This window comes from Aptenodytes forsteri, unplaced genomic scaffold, assembly GCF_000699145.1.
Source record: "Aptenodytes forsteri isolate BGI_AS27 unplaced genomic scaffold, ASM69914v1 Scaffold22, whole genome shotgun sequence".
Classification (NCBI taxonomy): domain Eukaryota; kingdom Metazoa; phylum Chordata; class Aves; order Sphenisciformes; family Spheniscidae; genus Aptenodytes; species Aptenodytes forsteri.
This window is the reverse complement of record NW_008795688.1, coordinates 299376-324642: the sequence shown is the minus strand read 5'-3', so window position 1 is coordinate 324642 and position 25267 is coordinate 299376. Positions and strand designations below refer to the sequence as shown.

Below are 25267 nucleotides of genomic sequence, written 5' to 3'. Positions count from 1 at the left end.
GGGCGGGGGTGTATACCTCAAGTTAAGTGAGACAATTCAAACATTAAAATCCTTTCCTCAAAGGACCCAAGTTAATGCTACTGTCTTATATTTTAAACACAGATTTCCTTTAGGTTTGGTTCTGAATAGTTTTTAAAGAAGTTCAACAATTCAGAGGACAAGCACCACACTTTCCCTACCTTCTTGTGCCTAAATCGCCACTAAGTTCTCAATAAACTCTATTTCAGCACAATTTGAAGTTGCACAATATAAAACCGTCCTTCAGCTTCTAAAGAAAAATTCACAGGTATATTCAGATGTCTTTTCCTTTGGAGGAAAGGCCTTCATTTCTTTAAGGTGAAAAGAGCTTTTACTCAAACGCACTTGTGCGCACACACAAGCATTTTCTTCTCCCCTTTGCCATTTTTCTATACATGAGCATCGTATAGTCCTATACTATTTTTTGAAGTTGCACAATATAAAACCGTCCTTCAGCTTCTAAAGAAAAATTCACAGGTATATTCAGATGTCTTTTCCTTTGGAGGAAAGGCCTTCATTTCTTTAAGGTGAAAAGAGCTTTTACTCAAACGTACTTGTGCACACACACAAGCATTTTCTTCTCCCCTTTGCCACACAAGCATTTTCTTCTCCCCTTTGCCATTTTTCTATACATGAGCATCGTATAGTCCTTATACTATTTACAGGGGGGAAAATCCTTAAAATCCTCTTCTCCCTCTCCCTTGAGCACACAGACCTGACACAAACATTTGTTCCTGGAAGTACAAAGCACTAACATTCATCTGATAATTTCACTGTATCGGCTGATAATTAAAGTAATCCTTCCCTATCAGAAGTGGTCATGAATAATCATTGTTCACAAAATGGCTTCAACTGGTGTTTTTTTCTACATAGCTTAATACTGTTTCCATCTAAAAATCTAGTGTATATTACCCTAAGCGGGGGTAAGATCTCCCTATGGGGAGCAGGAGCGGAACAAGAGGAGCATCTCCCCACCAGCTACAACTTTTCTCCACCTATTTTCAGCATCTAATACCCCCTTTTCTTCCAGCCTTAGTCTTCAATAAAAGGGATGTGAAAAACAAGGATACGAGAAAGAAGAGGACAATCACGATAGGAATTTTTGACCTCGTACCTACTGTGAATTCATTCCTGTACTAAAGGCAATGTTTCCCTGTGGTTTTGTGGAGAAAAACCTAACCTCAACTTTTAAATCTATTTCATTTGAGATGCTGAGTATCACCATGAACAACTACTGCTTTAAAAAGAGATACAATGACATTTTACCAGTTGCTGCTTCTCAGCCAGTTTAACACTACACTGTAGTGAGAAATAATACTTATGGAAAGCACCCCAATAAAGACTAACTAAGCTCCACACAGTCATAATAAACTAACAGCTGTGCTACAGTTTCCAATAGTCTCATCAGCCTCTTAAAAGCCAGCTGCAGCAGATTCCTGCACCCCTACCCCTTCCATGCACTGCACAGTGTGGCACACACTAACCCATCACACTCCACAACCCTCTAGTGTTACGAAGACACAGACTATTACCATTTAACCCATGCGCGCTTTTATATGCGGGTTACAAAGTAAACTTATTGATATAGCAAGATAGACCACATACAATCAGAATTAGTATCACACTCCAACAGCAGATAACGTAAGGACCAAAGTTAGCAGGTAAGGATGATTCCCCACAACACCTTCCCAGTAGCCAGCAAATTCTCCTGCAATTTCCTGATCCATTATCCTCAGACTTCAAGTTCATGTATTCCTCAAATGGCTTTTTGGACAAGCATAGGCTTTCAGCACCCACTATATCCTGAAGCACAGACTACCACAGTTTAGCTATGCTGTTAAAAAAAATTGCTTCTTTTTTGTTGTTTTGAACATGTCATTTGCAAATTTCAAGTAATGACCCTTTGCTCTTGCATAGGAAGAGATGGGATGGGGGAAGGATCGCTATTCCCTCTCCCTGTGCCACTTCAGATTTAGATTTCTGTTATAGCTGACCTGAATTATCATTTCCATGCTGAATACAGTTTTGTTAATTTCAGTTGTTTTCTGAATGTCTTCCTGTCGTATTTCCTCTTCGCCCAAAGCAGGGAAGGCCAGAGCTGCACACAGTGTTGAAGGTAAATGTATTACAAGTCTATGGCAAAAGCGTTTCCTGGTTTGATCCCTTTTCCAGTTACTCCTCACGTTCTCCGTCTGATTTATAACCATTGCTGAACACTGCATTTAGATTTCCACAGATCTGTTTCATCCCCTACAGCTCCTACTCAAGCAATAACAGCTCCAACACTACTAACAAAGTTCATTCCCCCCAGTACATCGCCATTGCGGAGTGGTACACATGGAGTCTCACACGCTATTTTAACGTCCTTTACACTCTGAGGTACAGTTCTTCACATCAGGCTCTCAGTTTTGCTACCCTGGAAAACAATATAAGCCCTTCTCTTTTCCAGGCAAGACATTTATAAACATGAACATGATGAGTGCAGGTTCCATGGGGTTTTCAGCAGCCACCCTGCCAAACCATAAAAAGCAGAAAACAATGGACAAGATCGGTCAATCTTTAACCAGTTCTTTACGTATATGAAGGCCTTTCCTCATAATGCAGTTACTTAAGAGCCTCTGGTTAGGATCGTTATCAAATTACTTTTGGAAAGACACATAGGCCATATCAGATAGCCCTCCCTCGTCCATATAGATTCATCCACAGACCAATGCATTTGCGAGGCATGACCTCTCTTTAGAAAACCCACACGGGGTCTTTATGTATGATTATATGTGTATATGCATATGTATGTTCCTGCAAAGGCTAGTTTTATACTTTGGAACAATTTCTACCAACTTGTTTGACACCGATCATGAGTATACTGGTCTTCAGATTCCCAGATCTGAAAAGGAATCACAAAGAGATGACACCCAGTAGCTAACATCGGAGTGCTTTGGTACCAAACGTTTTGTGCCAGATGTTCCCGTGCAGCACAGTTAGTCGGTCAGCTATTCCATCTCTGAGATTAAGAATTTGGTTCTTGCAGTTTTCTACCATCATTTTTCTATTTACTAACCCTTCAGTTTGAGAGCGATTCCCTGATGTTTTCCTCAAAGGAACGTTCCCAGCCTGAGAACTTCCCTGAGCAACTTCATAGCAGACACACATAAAGAGAGACAGTCGCATTTTTTCCTGCTTTTTCTTCTGGGTTTTCCTTCTACGCATCATCTGATGGCTTTACCATCACTCTGAAAAAGCCCTAGAATAAAAAGCCTTAATGCCCTGGAGTATTCAGAAAGCCACGAGCTTTTATTCACCTTGCTTTATGAAACAGCGTACTAGAGGTACACACCACCTTGCAACTCTGAATCACTGAGGAAGGTACACAAAGTCTGTCAGGAGTACCTAAGGAGACAAATACCTGAAAGCATCAAGTATGGACAAGTGAAAGGAAGCTAGATATACACCAAGATATAAATTGGCAATCATGTTGGTGATGGGAGCCTTGGGTCATTGAAGACGAAGAGCAGAACACCACCAGCCCCTCACCACTTCTCTCTACTTGTTAAGTGATAAAAATTGCTCCTACTTCTTGTTGCTTCCTAGCCAGAGTATAACAACGAAATTTAAGTAAAGAAGGGGGATGAAAAAGGAGCTACTGCAATTGCTGTCAGTAGTAGTTACAGCATAGCTAAACTCTTAGTTCAACACCCCAGAGGAATGCAGACATGACTGACAATAACCCGTTATTGTGCAAAACACGCAACACCTAGCAGTGCTGTTACAGTGCAATGTGCTGTCAAGATTAGAATACATTTAAGTTTTTGTTGCACAAGCAATAATGTCTTGACGTATGTCATGTGAAGGCTAAAGCCAAGCAGAAGTGAATTATCCATTTCACAACTACCTAGAAATAAATGGAGTTTAAATTAAACTAAAGCTTCAGAGCAAAAGCAGGTGCTGACTGAGTAATATGCACAAAATGAATCATCTCATGAATGATTTCATAAGTTGGATGCACTTAGTCTTGAATTCCTGTCTGTAGGCTAGCACAGTCACAATTCAATTATGAGACCAGCTTGCATAGCAAGTTTTAAAATTAAAATAATCATCAGTTGGTCAGAATATCAACAAAAAAGACCATGGAACTGGCTAATCTGTTGCAACACTTCAGAAGTGGGGAGAAAACAGCCAAGGCACCAAAGAAACTAAGAATTCTTTATGTAACAATTGTCACTGTCTCATTTTTAAATATAAGTTACTTCCTGAAGTTACACAAAAAAATTTAAGCCAACCACTTCAAGTAACACTTCTAAGCAACTGAGCCTTAACAAAAAAAGTTGTTTACTATAAATATCATCATGCCTAATTAAGTTTGTAACCTTGAGGTTGGACACCAATAAAGAGCAGGGATTCAAACACATTTTGACACAGAGAAAAAAAAGGTTAGGAACTGTTGTCACAGCAGTAAAGTACTAAAACTTTTCCAACAGTAACAAAAAAGTTAAGAAAAAGACATGATGGTATACTATAATCTAGTTCTAGAAACTAAGTTCAGTTGAGTTTGTTCAATAAGTAATTGCTACTGATGTCATTCAGAGATGGTCTAGCAAGGCACGATAATTTAAATCATGAAAATAACTTCACAGTCACTGAAGCACACAGATTTAATATCAAGAGACAAAACAGAACAGTGAAGGGAAGGAGATGAAATACTGCACAATAGGTTCAGCTGACAGAAGCACTTCTCATTTTACTTCAAATTCAAAAATAATGAGGTGGAAGACTCTTTCAGCATGATGGATTTAAGTTTTTTTACTTCATTTCTTGCTTCAAGAATCTCTTTCCCTCCGCTCAGCCATTAAGACCACTGTATATTACATTCCTATTGATATACAAACCCATCTTGATGTTAATGTTATTGTCACCTAAGTATTTATATTCCACACCAGCCTGACTGGACAAAGTGAAAACACAGAAATCACAGTGTAACAATAGAGAGACCTATAAATCCTTCACATTACATTTACCAAGGAGATAGTTCTGCTTAGATTGCCATCCTGCACTTTGTAACTAGCTAAAAAAACTTTGGGGAATCTTTTGGTAAGTCAAGATGTAATAGAAATATAAAGAATATTAACTGCACATAACAGGTTCTATATAGTCCTCACATAACAGAGAACACTAGTCATCACTCCCAGGCTTTTTAGTCTCAGAGCAATTTTTTCCTCTTCCATTTGAAGATTTAACAGATCTTTAAAGAAAAGAGTTGTCATATTTTAGTTTCAATTCTTTTCTTCCATATCTTTGGGGGCAAAAAAAAAAAATATGTCCCCAAAGGGAGGACTTAAATCAAGATTAACTAAAAATATAGATCAATACGATGTTTTTAAGAGAGAAGTATTGCATCTGTAGGCAGTACTGGCTTCTCCAACACCAAGTGTTGGCTTCACGTATTACACTGTTTCCGATAAACCTTCTCTGCAACAGGATTACAGGCAGTCCTAAAATATCAGTGCTAATTTAGTGCTCATCAAGATGTCCTCAGGGAAACAGGATAAAAGGGAGAGACTAAGCATAATTATACAAGAGCAATATTAGTAGGCAAGCTGGTCTTTGGCAACAAAAAGCAAACAAGTTTTCCTCAATATTTCTTCCAAAGCACTTTTAAGAGTCAATGAATAAAGAGGCATAATAAAACAATGCCATACTTCCTCTAGAAATACAGTGGGAGAATAGGAAGGGAGGAGGGAGAAGAGAAATCCAAGTATGGTAAAAGCACTAAAGAAGAATTTATGTCAGTGCTGCTTTCACACAATCAAATCTTCCTTGCTAGTAAAATAAAGACAGTCATAGATGAACTTATAGAATGACTTATAGAATTAGTTTTCTTAAATAAAATCCTAGTCCCTGTCAAAACGTTTTCTTCTTACTGCCTATAACTTTTAGCAATACAGAAGAACACTAGCAAGTCTTGCAAATTGTATTACCAAACAGAATTAAGGTCAATGTTGTCACAGGGATTAGGATACCAGTTGCTTATGACCATGTCAACTGTCCAGCAGCCGTGAAAAGCTCAGTCTTTTGTGAAGCACGCTGACTCCAACCCTATGCATTTCTGCACTTGATTTCTGTCTAGGGCTAAACAATTTCAATATGCCTAGAAGCCTCTGGGTTATGTGTACTTCCTGCTTCAACATAACATTAGGAAAATGAAGAGAAAGCACAGGAGAAATCCACTAAACCACCTGTGAAGTAACACTTACCCTACTTCCACACTACTTTGAAAAATAATTACTAGGGGAGAGAGAGGAGAAATCCAGGATGTAAAGCTGAATTGCATGTTATTATCTTCTGAGGTCAATGCACTAGGTAATGAGCCTTTTCCTGAAGAGAAATCCTGACTGTCATAACCAGAACGCACCCAAAGTCTTGCTTGTTTTTAACAAGACTGTGTTCACACTCGATCTTTACTACAAGTCTTGCAGACAAGGCAACACTTACAAGATCAAGCAATCAATGAGGTTTGCTTTTCCTTGCAAAACATGCCTCAAATCCTTAATGCCTCACGGCTGCACCACCACTGAACTGTTCATCTGCAACACTCGGCCCTTAAAAACAATTCTGCACCTCCCTCTTTCTTGTGACAGCTTACACCAATTCAATACACGTCCCTGGAGAATACTATTCCCTCTCCAAAATGGCAAACTGGGCTTCTTGAACATACTCTCTCTTTTACCGCTCTTCCCCCCCCCGCCCCTTTGTCCTCCATGTTTAACAAGCACTGAAATAGATTTTCAGCCCATTCTCCTCCCCACTAAAGGGCACGATGAGAGCTGACCTGTGAAGACTGCAGGGCTGAAGGTCCTCCTAAACAGGAAATTCTTCAAGGGGACAAGAATAGAGAAGCAGTTTGATGACTGGCAGTTAGCAATGCTTCCATACAACCTTTTCCTAGCAGAGAGCACTGTGAAGTACAGCACTCCATTTATATCACCAGTTTAACAAAATGGAGTATTTCCAGCAACATTTAAGACAAGGAATAACTATTGAGATGCACATGCGTCAGTTGTTTCTGCCGACCAAAAACCTTTTGCTTTCATAATCTAAAACACAAATCTATGTTTTGTTGTTTAAGCATAAATATTATTTTAAACATACAAAACTTCAGATTAGCAGAAACTTGATCACTAGTCATCCATGCTCTGAATTAAAGGCATGAAAGCATCAAGATACTGAGTAACAGGTTACTCCCTGTACCCATTTACCAGCACAGAAAAACTGCCTTTTAAGAAATCAGGTTGTTCAGAGTCACAGCTTGGGTCCAGGTATCCTGTTAATCAGTGTAAACACATCTCTCAAACACCTAGAAAATTAGTAGTTTGTGATTAGCTACAAGGAAAGTAAACATGATCATACTGAAGAAAATAGCACTGAACAGACCAGAAAAATACAGCCAACCACTTTCATTGACCTAAATTAGTGGCTAAGATATTTCTATAAGGGTATGGTCATATTATCCAAAGGAATTGCATTCCTACGGTTTCAATTTCAGGTTTGAACCCTAGTAATTAAACTCTAGATGTCAAATACTGGAAACACAGAAGTCATTCATATCAAATGAAACCTATGGATATGCTATAGTAGCAATAGCAGGACTTGCAGTAATACTGGAAAAACTAATCTCCCCTACCCCACTCTCTCTACCATCCTATCTCTTTCTCCCAAAGCAACTACGTGCACAAACGTGGACGTGAACTACAGAAGAACAGTTTTATAGTTGTAACTATGTGTTAGTAACTTAACAGCAAAAGCATCTTGGTCAAGGATTATGCTGCAAATAAATGGTAGCAAAGACCTCTGATGACTTAATCTGAAGCACTGTGATTAAAACAGCTGGTTCTTGGTTAGAGACCTATTTCTACCAGTCAAAAGTTTCTGATACATTTTCTGTTTCATTGGTTTAAGACTGAGAGTCTAGCAAAACATAAGGCATAGTTAGAAGATTAAGGACACTTTGTGCATGATGTTAAATCCTTGGCTGGCAGAGAAAAACCTAGCTCTCCCTACCAAATTCTAAGCACACTCAGTAATTGACCTTGTGCTGCCACTGATAACCAGAAAGTTGAATATTGTAATAATCTCCTACTGTTAAGACAAGTATTATTTGATGTCCTAATGACTAGAAAACCCTAGTTGTTGTAACTGCAAGTTTTATTTATATGGAGACTTAAATTCAGTTCCCTGAAGTGCCTCTTTGTCTCTCTGCATCAGGTCCCATCTAGAGGGACCAGCACTGAGCAGCATTAGTGCCAGACTTCTTCACTCACCCCGCTTTAGATAAATACTCGCTAGTCATTCTCATCACGACCGATCACTGCTTCACAAGACTATATAAAGCCAGGGTGATTGTATAAAATCACCAATACAAATAGCAATGAGTCTCATACTTCAGGAAAGCATATCTCCAAAAGAAGTCCATATACCACCTTCTTCCTAAAGGAAGCAGTGTCTGTAAATAGTTTCATGAGTCCATCATAAATTCAGAAGCAGCACTCCTTCTTCTGGAGGTCTCTTCCTCTGATCCAACCCAATCAGGCAAGAACAGTTTGCTTAGTAAAATATTTGCCAAGCACAAAACTGCTAATGTCTGTTCAGGAGTTTTTACTTATCCTTGGCAATGCAACTGTGAAGGCAAACTATTGATGTAAAGTTTACTGGCTGATCACAGTCGCTTGCTAAAATAAACAGGGAGTAGCTCCATACAGGTGAAGGGCACTAGAAACACAAATTTAGTTAACCTTGAAGAAGTTATTCCCTAATAAATTGATCCTGTTGCATAGTTTTCCATCTATTCTTATTCCAATCTATGGCTTCATTCTTTCAAGTGAAAAGAATTCAGGCAAAAACAAAAAGAAAGCAAGCACAGAAAGACACAAACAGAGATTTGATACAAAATATAAACCTCCATATATCAGTATGGAAAGAAAACAAGACTGTAACCAAACATATACCATCATGGGAAAGTTTTTTTCATTTCATCTTCCAAAAATAGTAAAATTTGTACATGTAGCAAGATCTCCAGAGATATAAATCAGTACTAGCATGGTATGTGAACTAATATATAGAGCACCTGAAGTGCGATAACTACTGACATTGACTTACTTTATTAGAGGACAGTTGTCTCAAGAACTTTTGAAAAGTTCTTGAGATAATTTGACAAGATATTGTGCTTTTAGAGTGGGAAGCTCTTATCCACAAACCACTTGAGACTGCTAGGAATAAACTCCTTAAAAGAATCTTAAGGTTTGCTCTGTTCTTCCACATACACTTATTATTAGGGGATCTCTGATCCGTGCTGTTAGAGGCTGTTGTTCTGGTCAAGAGGCCATAGTTTTTCTTTCCTAAAAACACGTAAAAACAGAGTCCCAAATATCCATTGAGAAGTGTGACAACTCTTGGTGGCCCCAATTTGCTGCTGTTCCATTGCTTGCCCCTGCATCACCCCACTCAGTGGCAACAGCATAGTTTCTTCTGGGGTGAAAGAGCACTCAGCAATCCAGCAACCTGTAGTTTATTATTAAGCAGCCCTAAAGACAAAGGCACAACTGAAGAAACAAAGACTTACAGTGATTTATTTAAAGACAGGAAATGTCTTTTTAAAAAAGATTAACATTTAAATGGTCGGTTAGCCTGGTAGCAGAAACAATGTTTTCTTAATTTGTGTGAGTGAACTAGGTCAAACAGCTTTTAACTTACTTCCAGTACATCTATACCAGATCTATAGCAGAAAACACAGTAAATTTTTCAAACCTGCCTCTTCATTACACACACTTTTCTAGATACAATATGCTTGTGTTTCCAGATCAGTAAAACAACCACCTAAATATGAACCAATATTGGATAGTATGAGCTGTGTTTCCAACATACTATGTCAGAAGGGCAATTTTACAAGTTCAACAGCATGCGTTTATTTCAACACATTTATATAACGTCAGAGTCACAGTTTTCATATTTGTCCAACACAGCCTTAAAGCCAAAATTCAAAGCGTGTGCCCACCATAAACTTACTCTCTATTCTACTACAGACACGACCTATACCAGTTTGGAGAAAAAAAAAATTTAAAAAAAAAGTCTTCAAGGTTAAGCATTTCCCTGACCTCTTTTCGAACTCAAACATATTATTGTTTCATTGTCACTTCAGATTACTTGTCAGCTGCCAAAACGCCAACATTTTTATAGAATTAGATAGACAAGTCATTAACATACTTTAGCTTCCCTTTTCAATCACACTTTTTTCATTCTTACTTCATTCAAAGCCAGTGTGCTAACATCTTTTGACATGAATCTTAGCTCTTCTTTTTTTAAGAAAGTATTTCTACTACAATTTTCAGTGCCACCAGCTGGCACAGTATGCTTCCTATTGGTGTTAGTTTGCTTCTGTGCCTCAGTAAGTCAGACAAATATGCCAAGAGGGGTCAATCTCCAAGTTATTTCTGTTCTCAAAGTTTAAGGTTCTAGATAAGAAAGCTTTTTCCACCCCCCTTTAAGTACTAGAAAAGATTCTGATCGCGTTAGAAATTACTATATAGCTGGATAATGAAGCTCCTGCGTTGTAGGTATATTACAGACTTGTCAACTAACTGTTCAGTAACATTTAACTAATTCTTACCTTGTAGCATGCATCTATAGGCAGATTCGGATATTGCATAAATGTGCGGTGGCATTTCATGGCGCTTCTTCCCTCTGTACATCTCGATAATGTTTTCTGAATAAATCGGGAGGTTCTTGTAAGGATTTATAACTACGCAGAACAGCCCTGAATAGGTCTTAAAAAAAAATAGAGAAACATTTCTGTTAGTAAACAGTATCAAAATAGAGCCATAAAGAGCAGAAAACTTTTTTCACAGGTGCTATAATATTTATCTTCGAATAAAATTGAGGTCCTTTTTGTTGAGCAACTCAAAGTACATGCTATATTCAAATTATTGGTTTCTAGTTCTCCTAAAAGGCTCTTTAATTACCTGCATAAAAAGTAATTTAAAGATATAAATGTGAGTAAATATGAAGTGGAGCATCTGATCTCTTTCCCACAGATATTTAAATCTCCCTTCCATTTGCCAAGTTACAGGATTTATGGACATCTTTTGATGTTCAACTCATTCAGAAAAAAGTGCATTCAAAGTTATTTTTTCATTTTTGAAGGAACTCAATCTTAATTACTGTAGTAAATAATTTGGATAAGGAAGGGAAAAAGCCTATTTCCAACCACCACTATTTCTGCTGTCCTACTATTTTCTCATATTGGTATGTCTTTCCAGCTCATCAGCCTTTCTCAGTCCCAATGCTGTCTCCCCCTGGGAAGGTCATTCCCTCCACTGTCCCACCCCAGCTGATGGACAGCCTGGCAGTTGGCACTGTAGACATTTCATAGTCTGCTTTTAGAGTTGATACTGAACAGAAGTTACCAGGACTACTATAATATCAAGAAACTCAAGCACAGATTTTACATTGCTTATTTCATTCACTCTTATCAAGGCATTTCTGTTTAGTCAAAAAATGCCTCAAGTTTTACAAAACTGAGCACACATTGCAAATGATAGATACAGGCCCACATTTCCTTGTGAATGAAGTATCAAAGACTACTTCAGAACAGTTCAATCTCTGCTCCACAGAAGTTATTTAAAAGGAAGTTATCATATAAATATACAGAAAAGAAAAATTTATAGAGTCAGCCACTCATACTTTGTTATCTGGGAGGGACAGATGAGCGCGGTCTGGCTGTATGGGCCTTACTAGGGATCAAAGGTTAAGCTCACAGACAGACAGCTTTGCACCATGCAAAAAACAGAGCTGATGCATGGTATTTCCCTGAACCAAGGCATCCGGATGGCTCTTGCCTTTTCAGAATCAACCTAAATTGATGGTTTTTAAGAAAGCAAAATCTCTCTAGTCACCTTTATTTCATTGCATGCTTTGAAAGTGTATTCTTTTTGGACATTAATACTATTCACACCTTTACTAGCATAGGAATGTTAGCAAGAGAGACCAGTTTTGATGGAAACAGGGAGTATCTTTCTGAATGTCAGGAAAACTGTTTTTCTTACCTTTGCAGGCTGAGAGGAAAGAAGGAATGGAGACAGTAAGCAGACAGCATTAACAGCTGTTGAGAGCCTATAGTATTAAGCAGGTAACTCATGATTCTTATAACATTTGTCAATTTAAAAAAATATTTCTGCTACATTTGTATGAATTTCTGTATACATTTCTGCATAGATTTGTATGCTATGAATGTAGCTGAAATTGCTGATATGCCTTTTTTTTTTTAATATATAAAAGATTTTATTTGGAGGAAAAGGAACCCTGTTCTTTCTACACCTACAAGGGATTCTGGAAAGACAGACAGAAGGTGATCTCTGAATTGAGTCAGGAGCACCATTGGTAAAGAAAAAGAACTTGGTTTTATGCCAGATGTCCTGACATAAGGACATCTTATGTCCTTATAGGAAAATAATCTCTCTGCTTTGGTCAGATCTGCTGGATGATAAGCACCTGCAGTGCCTTACCCAGCCAAACATCTTTGGTAATAAGGTATATATTTCTCAAGAGAAAGGAAACAGAGGTTATCAGGTCAACTGACCGAAGCAAAAAGAACAATTTATCAGTCATTAACTCAACATAAGCATGGGGCTTGTTGGCAGGTGGGCAGCTCCTCCCCAGCCTCTTTTCCAGCTTCATGTTCCTACCACTGTCCCTCTTGCCAGCATCGACACCCTTGCAGTAACTTACCAAGCTGGATACTACTGAAGATAAATTTCAAAAAAAGAACCGGTTGGTAATAGAATTGGTTCCCTGACCAAACTCATTCATGGCCACTAGTGATATGGTAAGGGAGAGGGAAGGCAGGACAGTTATTTCAATAGCATGGTACAACTGACCAAGGAGCCAATTAATTGATAAATTGATCTACGTTGCTAGCCAGCCGTCTTCCCTGTTGTGCTCAACTGAGGTCACCCACATTCATCTATAACTACTACGGGTGACATGAAGGCATCGAGAATTACCACAAGCCTGACTTCCCTTCTAGTCTTCAAATAAGAATAACTAGAAGAAGGGCACACATTCACCAAGCCCATCGTATGATCATCAGCTCAAAATCGCTGAACAGCACCTAGGCTGTGTTTCTTCACTACAGCCACATCTAATGAAAAAAGGACTTGTTTATTGCTGACTGCAGATAAGATCTGGTCACGAGCAAAAGAATTCACATAGCCAAAGTCCATTTCCAGATCTGTCCCAACACACCCTCTGACCAGTGTAATGGCATGAATATTTGCTTAAGCCAGCAGACCTCTTTCCTCCAGGATGATTCTGGACTCCCATCCAGCAGCACTTCTGAGCCCTGGTCTGTTTTTCACCCACCCATCTTCAGAGACTTGCAATTTACCTCCACAGGCAGCTGTTCTATATCTTACTGTGGACGGGAACTCTCAAAACAGTGACTGATGGTTAAGCTGTAAGGGTATTGCTGTACATACTAGCTATATTACAGAGTCACCCTCTTTAAAGAGCAACACCTCTATTTCTCTGCAAATTCATCTAAAACTTTTATCAGTTGGTTTGCTCCTTTTACGTTCGCAAAGGAAAGTTGTTGTTTTTTCCCCAGTATCACTGCCCTTCCTCAGCCATGAATAAACTGATCTGGTAAGTAAAAAAAAAAAAATTAAAAAATTAAAGTCTTAAGTGCTAGGATAAGAACAGCTATTTGAAGATTATCCTTCCCTCCTCCCCTCCAGTTGCTTTGGCATCTTTTGTTTATTTCCCCAGCACAGACATGGAGTAAATGTTATTACTATTTAGCTACATAAAGAATTAGTAATTTATAAAACCAAACTTAACAATCCTTCAGACCTCTATTGATGATACCCAACCTGGAAGCCTTTCTAGACTATCTCCTGATGCAGTAATTGGATGGATCAGTGAACCTGGAATGACGAGAATAAGCAAAGTCCAGCTAGATGCCAACATAAACCTCAACTAATCTAAAGGGAGACCAGCAAATGTCCTGGGCAAATGAAAAGGGTTCATTTAAGAGGCTCTATATTGAACAGGCCCAAATTAGAAGTTATGAAGCACAAAATTCTACCGTTTCACCAGTGCTGCCGTTCATTTATTTGAAACTAAATCTAAAGGATAGGCTTTTATCCCTGACCATTAAGTCTGTGTCATGACATAGCTCTTCACATGCAGCACCTTGAACTCCAGTACCTTGATTTCCTGCACATTTGTCACTCAGTTCACCCTCCTGCCATTTCCCTGCAGAATTTAAAAAAAATCACACTTTCTTCAAAACATCACCACAGAGTACAGCCTTATTTTATTCAAAGGAAGATGGAACCGAGTTCTCCCACAAGGCTCCCAAATTTCCTGACCATCATCTATTGCAGAAAGCAACACATGAACATATTGGTGGGTTGTTTTTGTGGCTTGGTAGGCATATAAACACAGAAGGGATGCTTTTATTGAGTCAAATTTAATTGGGAGGGAGGTAAATGGTACAAAAATTTTATACAGCTATTTTATAAGTGCAAGTCTCACAGTACAAGTATATTACTATATCTAAGACAGCAGATTGGAGGTATGGGCTTTCTGCATGCAAATTGAAGACATGAAAAGTAGGCTGAGATTGTTTTTACACACCTTGAAAAGCTTCTTGGTGACCAGCCATAGAAAGAATTAACAGGAATACTTGCACACCTGCCTTACAAATGGACACCCTACTTAATGAATACCACCATGTACCTGTTAAAGATGCCCAGAGCTTTCAGACACACCAAAGGGGCAGAGTGATGCCCTGTGCCTCCTCTTCGTTCTGCAGTACACGGACTCTGCCAAAACTGTCAGATCTGAATTACAGTTAGGATCAAGCACTGAAAAGCTACAGTAACTAGCCAGTCTGGATGAAGAACCAGACTTCATGAATTTTTCAGTTGACAGAGGTAGATATGTATATTAAGAACTTAAAGGCAAGTAAAGATGCTTATTCACCTTGAGGTCATGGATCAGCTGCAAACAAGCTAGTTGCTTGAAAACACACACATTTCTGCTTTACCAGGGAACGGGATATAGACAGTATCAACCAACAGCAATAAGGCATGTTGGAATGCACGCTCTCTAGGCAAGGCTCCCGAGACACATAGTAAAGCAGTGCTCTGACAGAGGTTTGTTATACAAACTCTCTTTCAGGACACTAATTGTGGAGTTTGAATGTTTCCAGATGCTTACAAGTCTTTATCCAGTAGTATATCATTTAGTAATTTGGGTTTTGGTAAGCTATCCCAGACTGCAGAGTTCAGGTTCCTGGCGCTGGCCTATTTGAAAACTACATTATATTCCTAGCAGTAAGCAACCTGAGAAAGAGGTATATGTAAGTGAACTACTGGCAAATAGAGAGTGCATTATTTCCAGGTGAAAGCACAAGGGAATTTAGGCTCTAAATTTGGAGTGTGGGCTCCAGAGCAAGAAAGGTTTTCATGGCCTGTCTTCCCTTAAAACCATATCAAACCTTCACTGTGTATACACATATGGTGGTATTAGTGTCAAAAGCCTTGTACAATTCCTTAGATTAATAGCTCAGCTTTACAGTACTTGCATCAAGGAATATGCTGTTATGACTGTTAGGTTGGTTCCTTCTGCCGCAACATCAAAAGGCCTTTTTAAAGCATCACTTCAGAGCGCATTAGCAAGATGCAGGTAAATTTTTGGAATTTGTAACAATCAGTTCGCATGACCTGAGTACCCTGGCTCAACATTTATCTCCAGTTCTTCAAATATAGAAAGTGACAGATTTACTCTATTACTACATGAATAATTAAGCATCTAGACATCTCCTATTATTACCTGAAATATAAACCAGCAGTTTCTAGCCTAGAAAGCAATACATGTTTTAAGCAGTATCCCATATACTAATGGGGTAGAGCACATTCTCTAGGTTGATAAATTGCGTCATCATAACATTTTCTTGTCTGGTTTCACTTCCTGAGGTTATGGACCCACCTTTCATGTTCCAAGACATATTAAGTCCTCCAAGCTTGACATGGTTTTCTTGTGTACTACCTTTTCCCCCTAAATGAGGGGGTTATACAATCCTAAATTCAAGCCTTAAAGAAGGGCAGGCAGCTCTTCAGTCTCAGAGGGGAGGAAAGCAAGGCTATGGCCTGGGGTGGAACACATTCTCTGCTTTGCACAGCAGCTACCCATCCCCCCTGCCCAGCTACAATCCACCTCCCCTCAGGGCAGTGGTGAGGGGCCACACAGCTGCCCCAGCACCATGGGCAACCCCCGCGCCTCCACCCCAAGCTCATGCTCCCTGGCCAGGGCACAGTCAAGACTGGAACCCAGAAGTTATCCCAGACATGTCTGTACAAGCCCAAACTGCTAGATAAAAAAACAGTAAGTCCTGTTGGCACCCAAGAAGTTGGAGTCAAGGGTGCCAACAAGGGTAAGGAACCCCCTGCGGGGCAATGGGAACCTCGGCTCTGACAGAGGCTGGGGGACAAGAGCCACTGACTTACTCAGGGCAACTGAAGAGTAAAATCTGTGCAGAATGAGAAAGGGAAGGAGCACAACACATACACAAGCTATTAAAGAAAAAGCACAGCCCAAACTTTAGAAGACTTGTCTATGGATGTTCTCTACAGCTAGCACTGAAGAAGGGAGGTTCACCAGTACTGTATTTTCACATTTATAGCCTTCAGGTTATGTGTTTAAAGAGAGAAAAAACAACATTAGATCAGCAGTGCAGGTTATACTCCTGCTCAGTCAGCTCACCACCTCTCAGAGATAGACAGGCTCAGTGTCACAGCCGCTTAGACAGCATGACTGCTTCAGCCACAGCAACTAAGAGGTAAAACATGATCTTAGGTTGCACCAGGGCCAGAAAAGTATTAATACCCTTTCACAAGGCTCCTGTATAGCTGCATGTTGGAGCTTGACTGGTCTACAGATGGCTTACAACAGGCTACCCGTGACTTCTGATGCAGGCATACAGCTTGAAGGGGTGTCTTGCAACACAGAGCATCCACTGAGCACTTGAACAGAGTCCATAATCCAAATTATTGCACCTTTTTAGGCTGCTAAGCTACCATCTTTTATAGACACAGAGTATTTGACAAGAACATGCACTTTTTCATACCTCTGCTTGCCTGAGGTCAAGGAGAGCATTGATTCAATTCCCTTAAATCCCTCAGACACTTCTAACAAAGTAAAACCCTACATAGAACTCTCTCAACTTGATCACATTTATGACTCTTCCAAAAACCAGAGTTAATTTAAAAACAGGTTCTTGTGTCAAAGCAGCCCTTACAATTTGAACCCCAGCATTTCTTCTGCCACATATTAGGTACCAGATCCAGTGACTGGTTTGTGTTAAGGAAAAGATTAAATTAAGTAACAAGCTCCATTTCTTACAGGTTCTTTTAATACCAGTCTTCGATACTCAGTAATGTGAAACATTCCCAACTGGACCAGCAGGAAAATTAAAACAATTAGAACACAGAAGCTTATATAATAACACAGATTGTTCTAGGTTATGCTCTGGCCTCACAGGAGGCAGCAGCTTAAAAGAAGAAACAGCTTATAGAGAGCTCCTCAAGTGCAGTTTTATAAGAGCTTCCACCCACAGCAGGCTCTGGAACTGGGGACTACAGCATATTTCTCATTCTTTCCCTCTTCTGCCCCAATAAAATGGAAAGTACATAAGAAAATGAAAGTAGCACAGGGCTGCAGACCAATTACAGAGATAATGTTTGTAATTATCAAAAAATATCTGCTGAAGTATTTTTAATCGCATAATAGTAAGCATGTTTTCTTCTTTACTGGTAGGGGGAAAAAAACCCACAACAGTAGGCATATACATAGAGAGCAGTAATTAGCAGCAAGGTTCCAGGAGCTCTCAGCCTTACATAAAGAGTTTCCAACCCTTTTTCAAAAGTCCTTGCTAAAAAAAGTGGAGGAGTGGGTGGGGAAGATAATGCACAGTTCATTAGAGTTTGGAGGACTTTGAAGTTAATCTAACCCTTTCCTCAAGAGTGCTTCACCATCTTTTTGTCCTTCAAGGAACAGCAAAACTAGTCATCTTGAACTTGATTTCACCTACAGCATGCACGCATCTTACACCAAATGTCCCCACCTGAAACTTTCTAGCTGAGCACCCAAACATAGGTCACGGGCTCACCAACAACAGACAGCACCAGGGGAACATCCCACACACAGTCACACCAAGGCAAGAGGCCATCTGGATACTGACATGGGTTAATAGAAGTCAAGCATTGAAGAAATTCTATTAATTTCAATCCTTTTGACTGAATGAGGTCAGGAAGCAGTTAAGTAGTAATTGCAATGATTTATGGGGTATCAGTAAGCTACATATAATCAACTGTGGGCAATGGACTGCCTCCAGGAGAGCTGGGACTAGAACAGATGTGGCAACGGCAACATTTTTTAAAATAGATTTTTATAAAGCCCATTGGATTTTGAATATCTTAGTTTTTACTGTAGCTTAACTATACCCTATGTTTTTGCGAGCAATTCCTTCATCCCATCTTACTGCACTGGGTACAGGAATGGGAACTTTTGACTGCACAAGACAGACTTTTGGTCCGTGATACCTTCTTTCAGTTAGAAAAGATAACAAACTCGAACATTTATAGATCCATTGGGTAGACAATGTGCCACTTGTCCAGGAACTTTTCAGATATTAGACTGTACTTACCAGTCAGACCATTAAGATACAGCCATCTGCAACTTAGATGTTACACGTTTCTGAATAATCAGTAAGGTGTGTCAAACCTCTACAGGATCCATACTGTTAGTGTTTGCTATCGCACTTACAAGAAACCTGTTTTGGTTTAACAACGTATTTCTGTTGACAAGATGAGCATAAGGTTATGTTTTTACATTCATTAATAGAGTGTGTAGGAACATATAAACATTTAAAATATGCTTTAAAAGGGAAATGGAAGGGTCTTTCTTGCCATCAAAAGAAGTACTGACCCAAAAGCAGAGCTTTAAATTGCTGGAAAAAGTGTCACCTAGCCCTGACTTAGAAGTATTAACAGTCATTAGCTTATTCATTCCAATTCCAGCCAGTGTCTGCAATATCAAGAACAAGTTGCTTTCCATTTAAGTAGAAATGAGGTATTTACATTCCTGATCTATGGAACTAGCTGCATTTTGATTAACTGAAATGTTTTTAATAGACTCAAAAATTCAAAATACTATGAAAGTTATATCCAGAATGCTGCCTAACAAAGTATTGAAGCATTATTTACAGTGATCAGGAACACTCCTGACCACTTTGCTTTTTGTGGTTCTAGAAGTGGTATAGCATCCCTCTAAAATTTACATTCAGAGTTCAAAAAAAAAAAAAAAAGAATCATCTTGCTCTGAAGTGAAAGAAAGACTCTCAAACTGCACACAAAGTGATATAGCATCCCTCTAAAATTTACATTCAGAGTTCAAAAAAAAAAAAAAGAATCATCTTGCTCTGAAGTGAAAGAAAGACTCTCAAACTGCACACTAACTAGCCACTCTCTTCCAAGTACAGAGAAAACAAAATGGTAAAAAAAAAAACTTAAATACTTTAAAAAAAAATATTGCCACAGTTCTTTCCTTCAGATCAGCCATGTAAGTCAAACTGGGTAGTAAACTTTGAGTAGAAGCCTGATTTTGGACATAACTGACATGTCTATATATAAGCTTTCTGAAGAGACACTGAAGACAATACGTTGTTGATACTGAAGTGCAGAGAGATCAAGTTGGAGAAAACACCTCTTCCTACACCAGAAACTCCTTCGCAGCTTTCAGACCTTATTTGTAGCTCTCCATCAAAGCACCTAAGTATTTCTTCCCTCCATATTGTCAAGTGCAGCATCTGTTCTCCCAGCACTTTATTTTCAGACTAAATCCTCCTTATTGTTCATCTCCCATCCCTTCCCACCAAAACCAGAGACCCATTTCAAGTGTCTCCCTTTTCCCAGGACTCCAACTGAAGGAGGCAGCTATAGCTCAGACAGCCAAAGTCACTTCTTCAGCTGGGCTTCACACACCCCCCACCACAGCAAACTGACACCACAAACCTCTGAGCCATGAACAAAACTGCTCCTGAACCTCTACAGCTTACAGCACAGCAGTTTAAAAACTGAAATCAGTGACTTCCTACATTCAGATACCATATTGGACCATGAAGAGTTTGGAAGCTGGTTCATGAGAAACCCCGAACCTCATGAAGCAATGACAAAGAGAGTTACTGGAGCAGTAACCTTGCCTATCACAGCTTGTCACAAAGCTTTAAGGCAAGAGTGGTCTTGAGAACTCAGTAGCATTCAAGGCTGACGGACCCTTAACATCCACTCTTTCCAGTGGATGTCTCCATTTCATTGTCGGATTCAAAGATTATTTTGACTCCACCACCACCACCCCCCCATGAAATCATATTTGGTGACATGACTTAAGCAGAAACCAAATTCTAGGGCTGATATGTAGAAGTCTTCACAGTGGCATTTTACATGCAGGTCTTGTAGAAATAAAGATGTTTCCTCACTCAGGCTACAGACCTAGGTGACCCAAAACCTCTGACAACTAGACTCCTTTCTTAAAGCAATGTCCCACGAAAGGTATCTGGAACTCAGTTCATCATGGTTTAAGGATATTCAAGAACCACCACAAAACCAGTCTGAGCAAAATTATGTTTATTCCAAATCTTCCAAGGACCTCCTAAGCCTTTGGGTATTCCTCCTGGGTACCCTTACAATGAACTACCTCCAGTTTCTAATCTACAGCTATGAAGGATATTACTAAACACACACTGAAGCTAGCGTTAAAGCTGGCCACTCTAAAGCACAGCAGGCAGAACAGTAAAGCTATTTTAAACTAAAGCTAAACAGAATAGTAAAGCTATTCTTTATATGAAGCTGAAGAATTGACAGTTAACAAGCATTTAAGGTAACCAAAACCCATGAGAAGCTGCCACTACAGCAAGACAGGAGACACCAATTTAGAGTATTAGTGACTCAAATAATACATCCCTGCCATAAGAAACGCTGATATCCCTAGAAAAGCACAAAATTTGGAAAAATTCAGCTATGAAACACAAGGAGGAGTGAAAACTCCTACTAAAGGTAGAAGTAATGAGAAAAAAACTGCTGTAGATGGCTGCACCTTCACAGAACCAACACTTGCACTTGATGAAAACCAAGCCTCAAACATGAGCAGAGATCATCTCGGGGACTCTGAGATTCTGCAGGGTCATGCTTAAGTCATTGATGGGCTAAGGAGAAAAGTGCAAGAAGTCATAATTATAGATTTGCCCCATCCTCAGGGGTGAATAGATATATATAGTATACTTCAAAAGAATTTGCAAAGATAGTACAGCTTCTCTAGGAAAGAATTTTAACACACGCTTCAAAATAAACCTTGTGGCAAGAAATGGGATAGGTGATAGTAAAAGTGGAGCAAGAAATGAAGTTATTTCACCTCCAAAGCAAAAGTGGGATCACTATAGTTTACACTCCAACCATTCTTCCCAGCAGTTCTTGTACAAGTCCTGCTACCTTCCATCTTCTGTGCTGTCATGAACAGACCAGACATGAAAACAGGACCAAGCATTGACATCATGCTTTTACAAGCCGCTGGTCTTCCAATTCTCCATTTGTGTTCATCTCCCACAGCACAGTGATAATGCAACTGAGAGGCCAAGATCATGCCACTTGGCAGACATTAGAAATGCTAGAAGTTCCAGAAACTCCTCGCCATCCCTACTTAGATGTTACTTGAAACTCTTCCTGATGAAATGAGCATCACTGCCCAGGTCATGCCGACTGGCACTAGCTAGCTTTAGTCAGCCCTCCCTGTTCCTCCAGCGGTGTCATCTTGAAGAGGTAGATTATAGACCGATGACTAGACCCACTGACCAAATCCCTCAGCTTGTTTGTTTCCTTTCTAGGGATTGAAAGGAAACATGTATCTACTTCAGTTGACCGTCTTTCATCTTCTACTTCCTAGAAAGGCAACACTGCATGCTGCCTATTGTGAATTAAAGGAAACCAAAACACATTCACCACCTCCGTCTTAACTACTTGAGACCAACACCAAATATAAGATTTTGGATTGGTTATTATGAGAGTACTACCTGGAGATCAAAATATACCTTTAACTGACTCTTGTCATGGCCAAACCACCATAATTCACTTCATCAGCTCAGTTAACTTTGGCTCTTTTCTTTACACCAAGCGAACACCCGCAGGTTACGCAGGCAATGGCAATCGCTCCAGGCTGTGCAGCAGGCAGCAGCAATGATAGTGCCACATTCAAGAGGCTTAGGGATCTTGGACAGAGATCCCTACCAGAACCACACTAAAAACCCCACCAGCTCAAGTTAGTGATGAAGTTTCTCCCTATGGCCTATTGACCTTTGGCAGCATTCAGCCTCTACTCTAATAGTACTCACAACTGCTTTCCCCCCCACTTCAGAAAATTAGCTGAGTTTTAATTTCAAACAAGAAGCCATTATTACAGCTGCATAGAAACATTACTCTTGGTAACAGAGGCATCCTCCAGCAACGTTCCTGTAACTCAGACCTCCAGTCAAGGCCAACAAATCCATCAGCTTCCTGATCCCAACCAACTTCTTCCAGCTCGAGGGTGGGAGAGGTCATCAGTACTATACTGATGCAGTAATCCTCCTATGGGACAGCAGTATCTCAACGCCAAGGAACCAAGTTTTAGAGTCTGCCTCAACAGTTAAAGCATGAAAGCAGAAAGCATCTTTTTGGGAAGTGGCGGGGGGAAGAAAAAAGGTAAGTCACCCATAGCGTACCACAAACTCCACATATACGATAAGCCAGCCTTTTACAAAGCAGAGGTTTTTAGTTTGTCGGTCATCCAAAGTAACAGTACTGTATCATCTGTGTATATAAAAGAGTGACATGTTCTCAACGCCAACCTCCAGAAGCATTTGTGGCCATGTTTACTGTATGGGGTCCTTGGACTAGAGCTTGCTTTGACATTTAAGGCCTTCAGCTTTTAACCTTCATAATGAAATATGGTTATAACAGTTGTAATGAATTTCGTAACAACTAGCATTATGATTGATACATGTACTGAAAACTTTTGACCTATCAACTTGTTTACTTTTAATTTTCAATCCAGTCTGTACTAATTATCCAATTAGTTTACTTATAAGCTTGCAGAAATCATTCCAGAAGTATTTTTCGCTGAGCTCTGCTGTAAGGGTCTTGGTGTAAGACTTTGGAAGGGTAAAAACCAAAAACCCGCATAGGAAACTGACAAAGAAGAACAAATACGAAGAATATTTTCAAGTTGCATATAATTTTTAATAAGTCCAAATATTACCAAGGGCCAAGCAAAAGAGGTACCCCATTAATACCTAGATGGAAGGGAAAGTGAGCCAACTAACTAGCAGAACTAAATAAAATGGATTTAAGCTTTAGAACAAGTGTTTATTAAAATGAGCCAAGCATTTAAGCAGATGTTCCAGTTTCTTTTAAGATAGAAAGTCTACTTGTAGCTCTTAATGATACTCTGACTCAACAAGTCACTATGCAATCAGTTTGCCAAGAGACAAGGAGCTGCTCTTAACTGTATGCCACAGACACTCATTTAATATTGTTCAAAGAAGGAACGGGGTCAAAAGCAGCATCAATGGTGTTGCAATTTCTAACTCTATAGACAGATGGTGATAAGCCAGATGTTTCAATTAGTGCTTCAAAACCACTGAAAAAAGAAAGCTTTATCTTATTGGTTTATTTTAAGCACTTGAACACATTCTTTCCTGGCCCACTAAGTTGATATTAGATTCCAAAAAGACATTTTGCATTCCTAGCACTCTCCAACTTCAGCTTTTAAATAATAGCATAGCATAGCCTCTTATTATCATTTCTAATACGCAGCAAGTCAAAGCAAGATCTATGCTTATTCATATGAGCAATTAAACAACAGTAATTCAGCAAAGTTAGGTTTTGTAATCTCTCGTCAGCTCAAACAAGCCATTTGATACTATTCACTGTATCAGTTAAGCATGTCTGAGGCAAGTGCTCTAACGAGCAGCATGAGCTAAGCACCCAGGGTTGCCATTTAGCATTCTATTTTTGAAAGATGCTTGCAGAATTATTTCCATAGGAGAATTTTTTATTATTTGTTTTATGACAACAGAGTTCTTGACCTGTACACTGCATGGAAAAAGACCCCGGACTAATCTAAATGTTAGGGATGCAAAGTATTTAGGCTATCGAAATCAGAGCCAAGACCTGCTTCCTACACTTCAGATAAGTACAGGAATGGGAATCAGATCAGTTCAGCTGAATTAGCACCCATAATGATTCTAATAATTAGTACTTACATAGATGAGCCCAGAGTAATACCGATCCTTTAAATTATGCAATACAGAGGCTTCATTTAAACAGGTTAATTCTGCCATGTCTTCCACTTTAGAGAACTTGGGAGGATTCATCTTCTGAATATCATCTTTATTGACTAGTGCTTTCTTTCCATTTTCTGCCAGTTCGACCAACACTTCATCCCCTTTTTCCTCCTTGATGCTGGCTGCCTCAAAACCATGGCGCTCTGAAGGAATCCACACCAACTTTTTAGCAGTCCAATCAGCCTGGGTGGCAGGGTTGTATATTACAGCCCTATCCACAAAGAGGTATCTCTCCGGATCTTCCTGTCCAGATCTCTGTGCCATTGTAGGAAGTGAAGGTTCCACTATCAGTTACCCTGTAAATTGGTGAGGAAAAAAAGCAGAGAGTATGTTACATACCATATTCTTATCGATGAAATGAATAGGGCTATGGCACATCAATTAAATGATCTATCACTAATATCTGTATCTTCTCTTGATGAAGAAGCACCGTTAATTTCTCCCATAGTCTAAAGAAGTTGCTATACAACTGAGAGCCCCTATTGACACAGCAGCCCTCTGAATAAACCAACTGCCACACAAAAGTTAAAATGGTCTGTCAAGTATAATCCCAGACCCAGTACAGGAAACTCGGTATAAACTGGTTCCAATCGTGCACCAACTATGGACAGACATCGCAACAAATGTGAGAACTACAAGCAGGAAAAACATGCATCTGTCTTCTGTGCTTAGATAAGGAAGAAAAGCAAATTTAACAAAAGCTTGCCAGTAAATTCAACTTCAATTGAACAGTAAAAAAAAATACAGATAGATAGATAGATATAAAAA

At 39.4% G+C, this 25267-nt stretch overlaps 1 protein-coding gene across 1 annotated transcript in view; it reads right to left on the bottom strand.

The window, feature by feature from the left end:
• MYH10 (myosin heavy chain 10) overlaps window positions 1–24763 on the bottom strand; it is a 103986-nt gene extending 79223 nt beyond the window's left edge. The window contains exons 1-2 of the mRNA XM_009282795.1: window positions 24419–24763; window positions 10673–10829 (exon numbers count right to left, since the gene is read on the bottom strand). Of these exons, the coding sequence (XP_009281070.1) occupies window positions 10673–10829; window positions 24419–24763 (502 nt within the window). The remainder of the gene's footprint in view (window positions 1–10672; window positions 10830–24418) is intronic.
• Window positions 24764–25267: the final 504 nt, after the last annotated feature.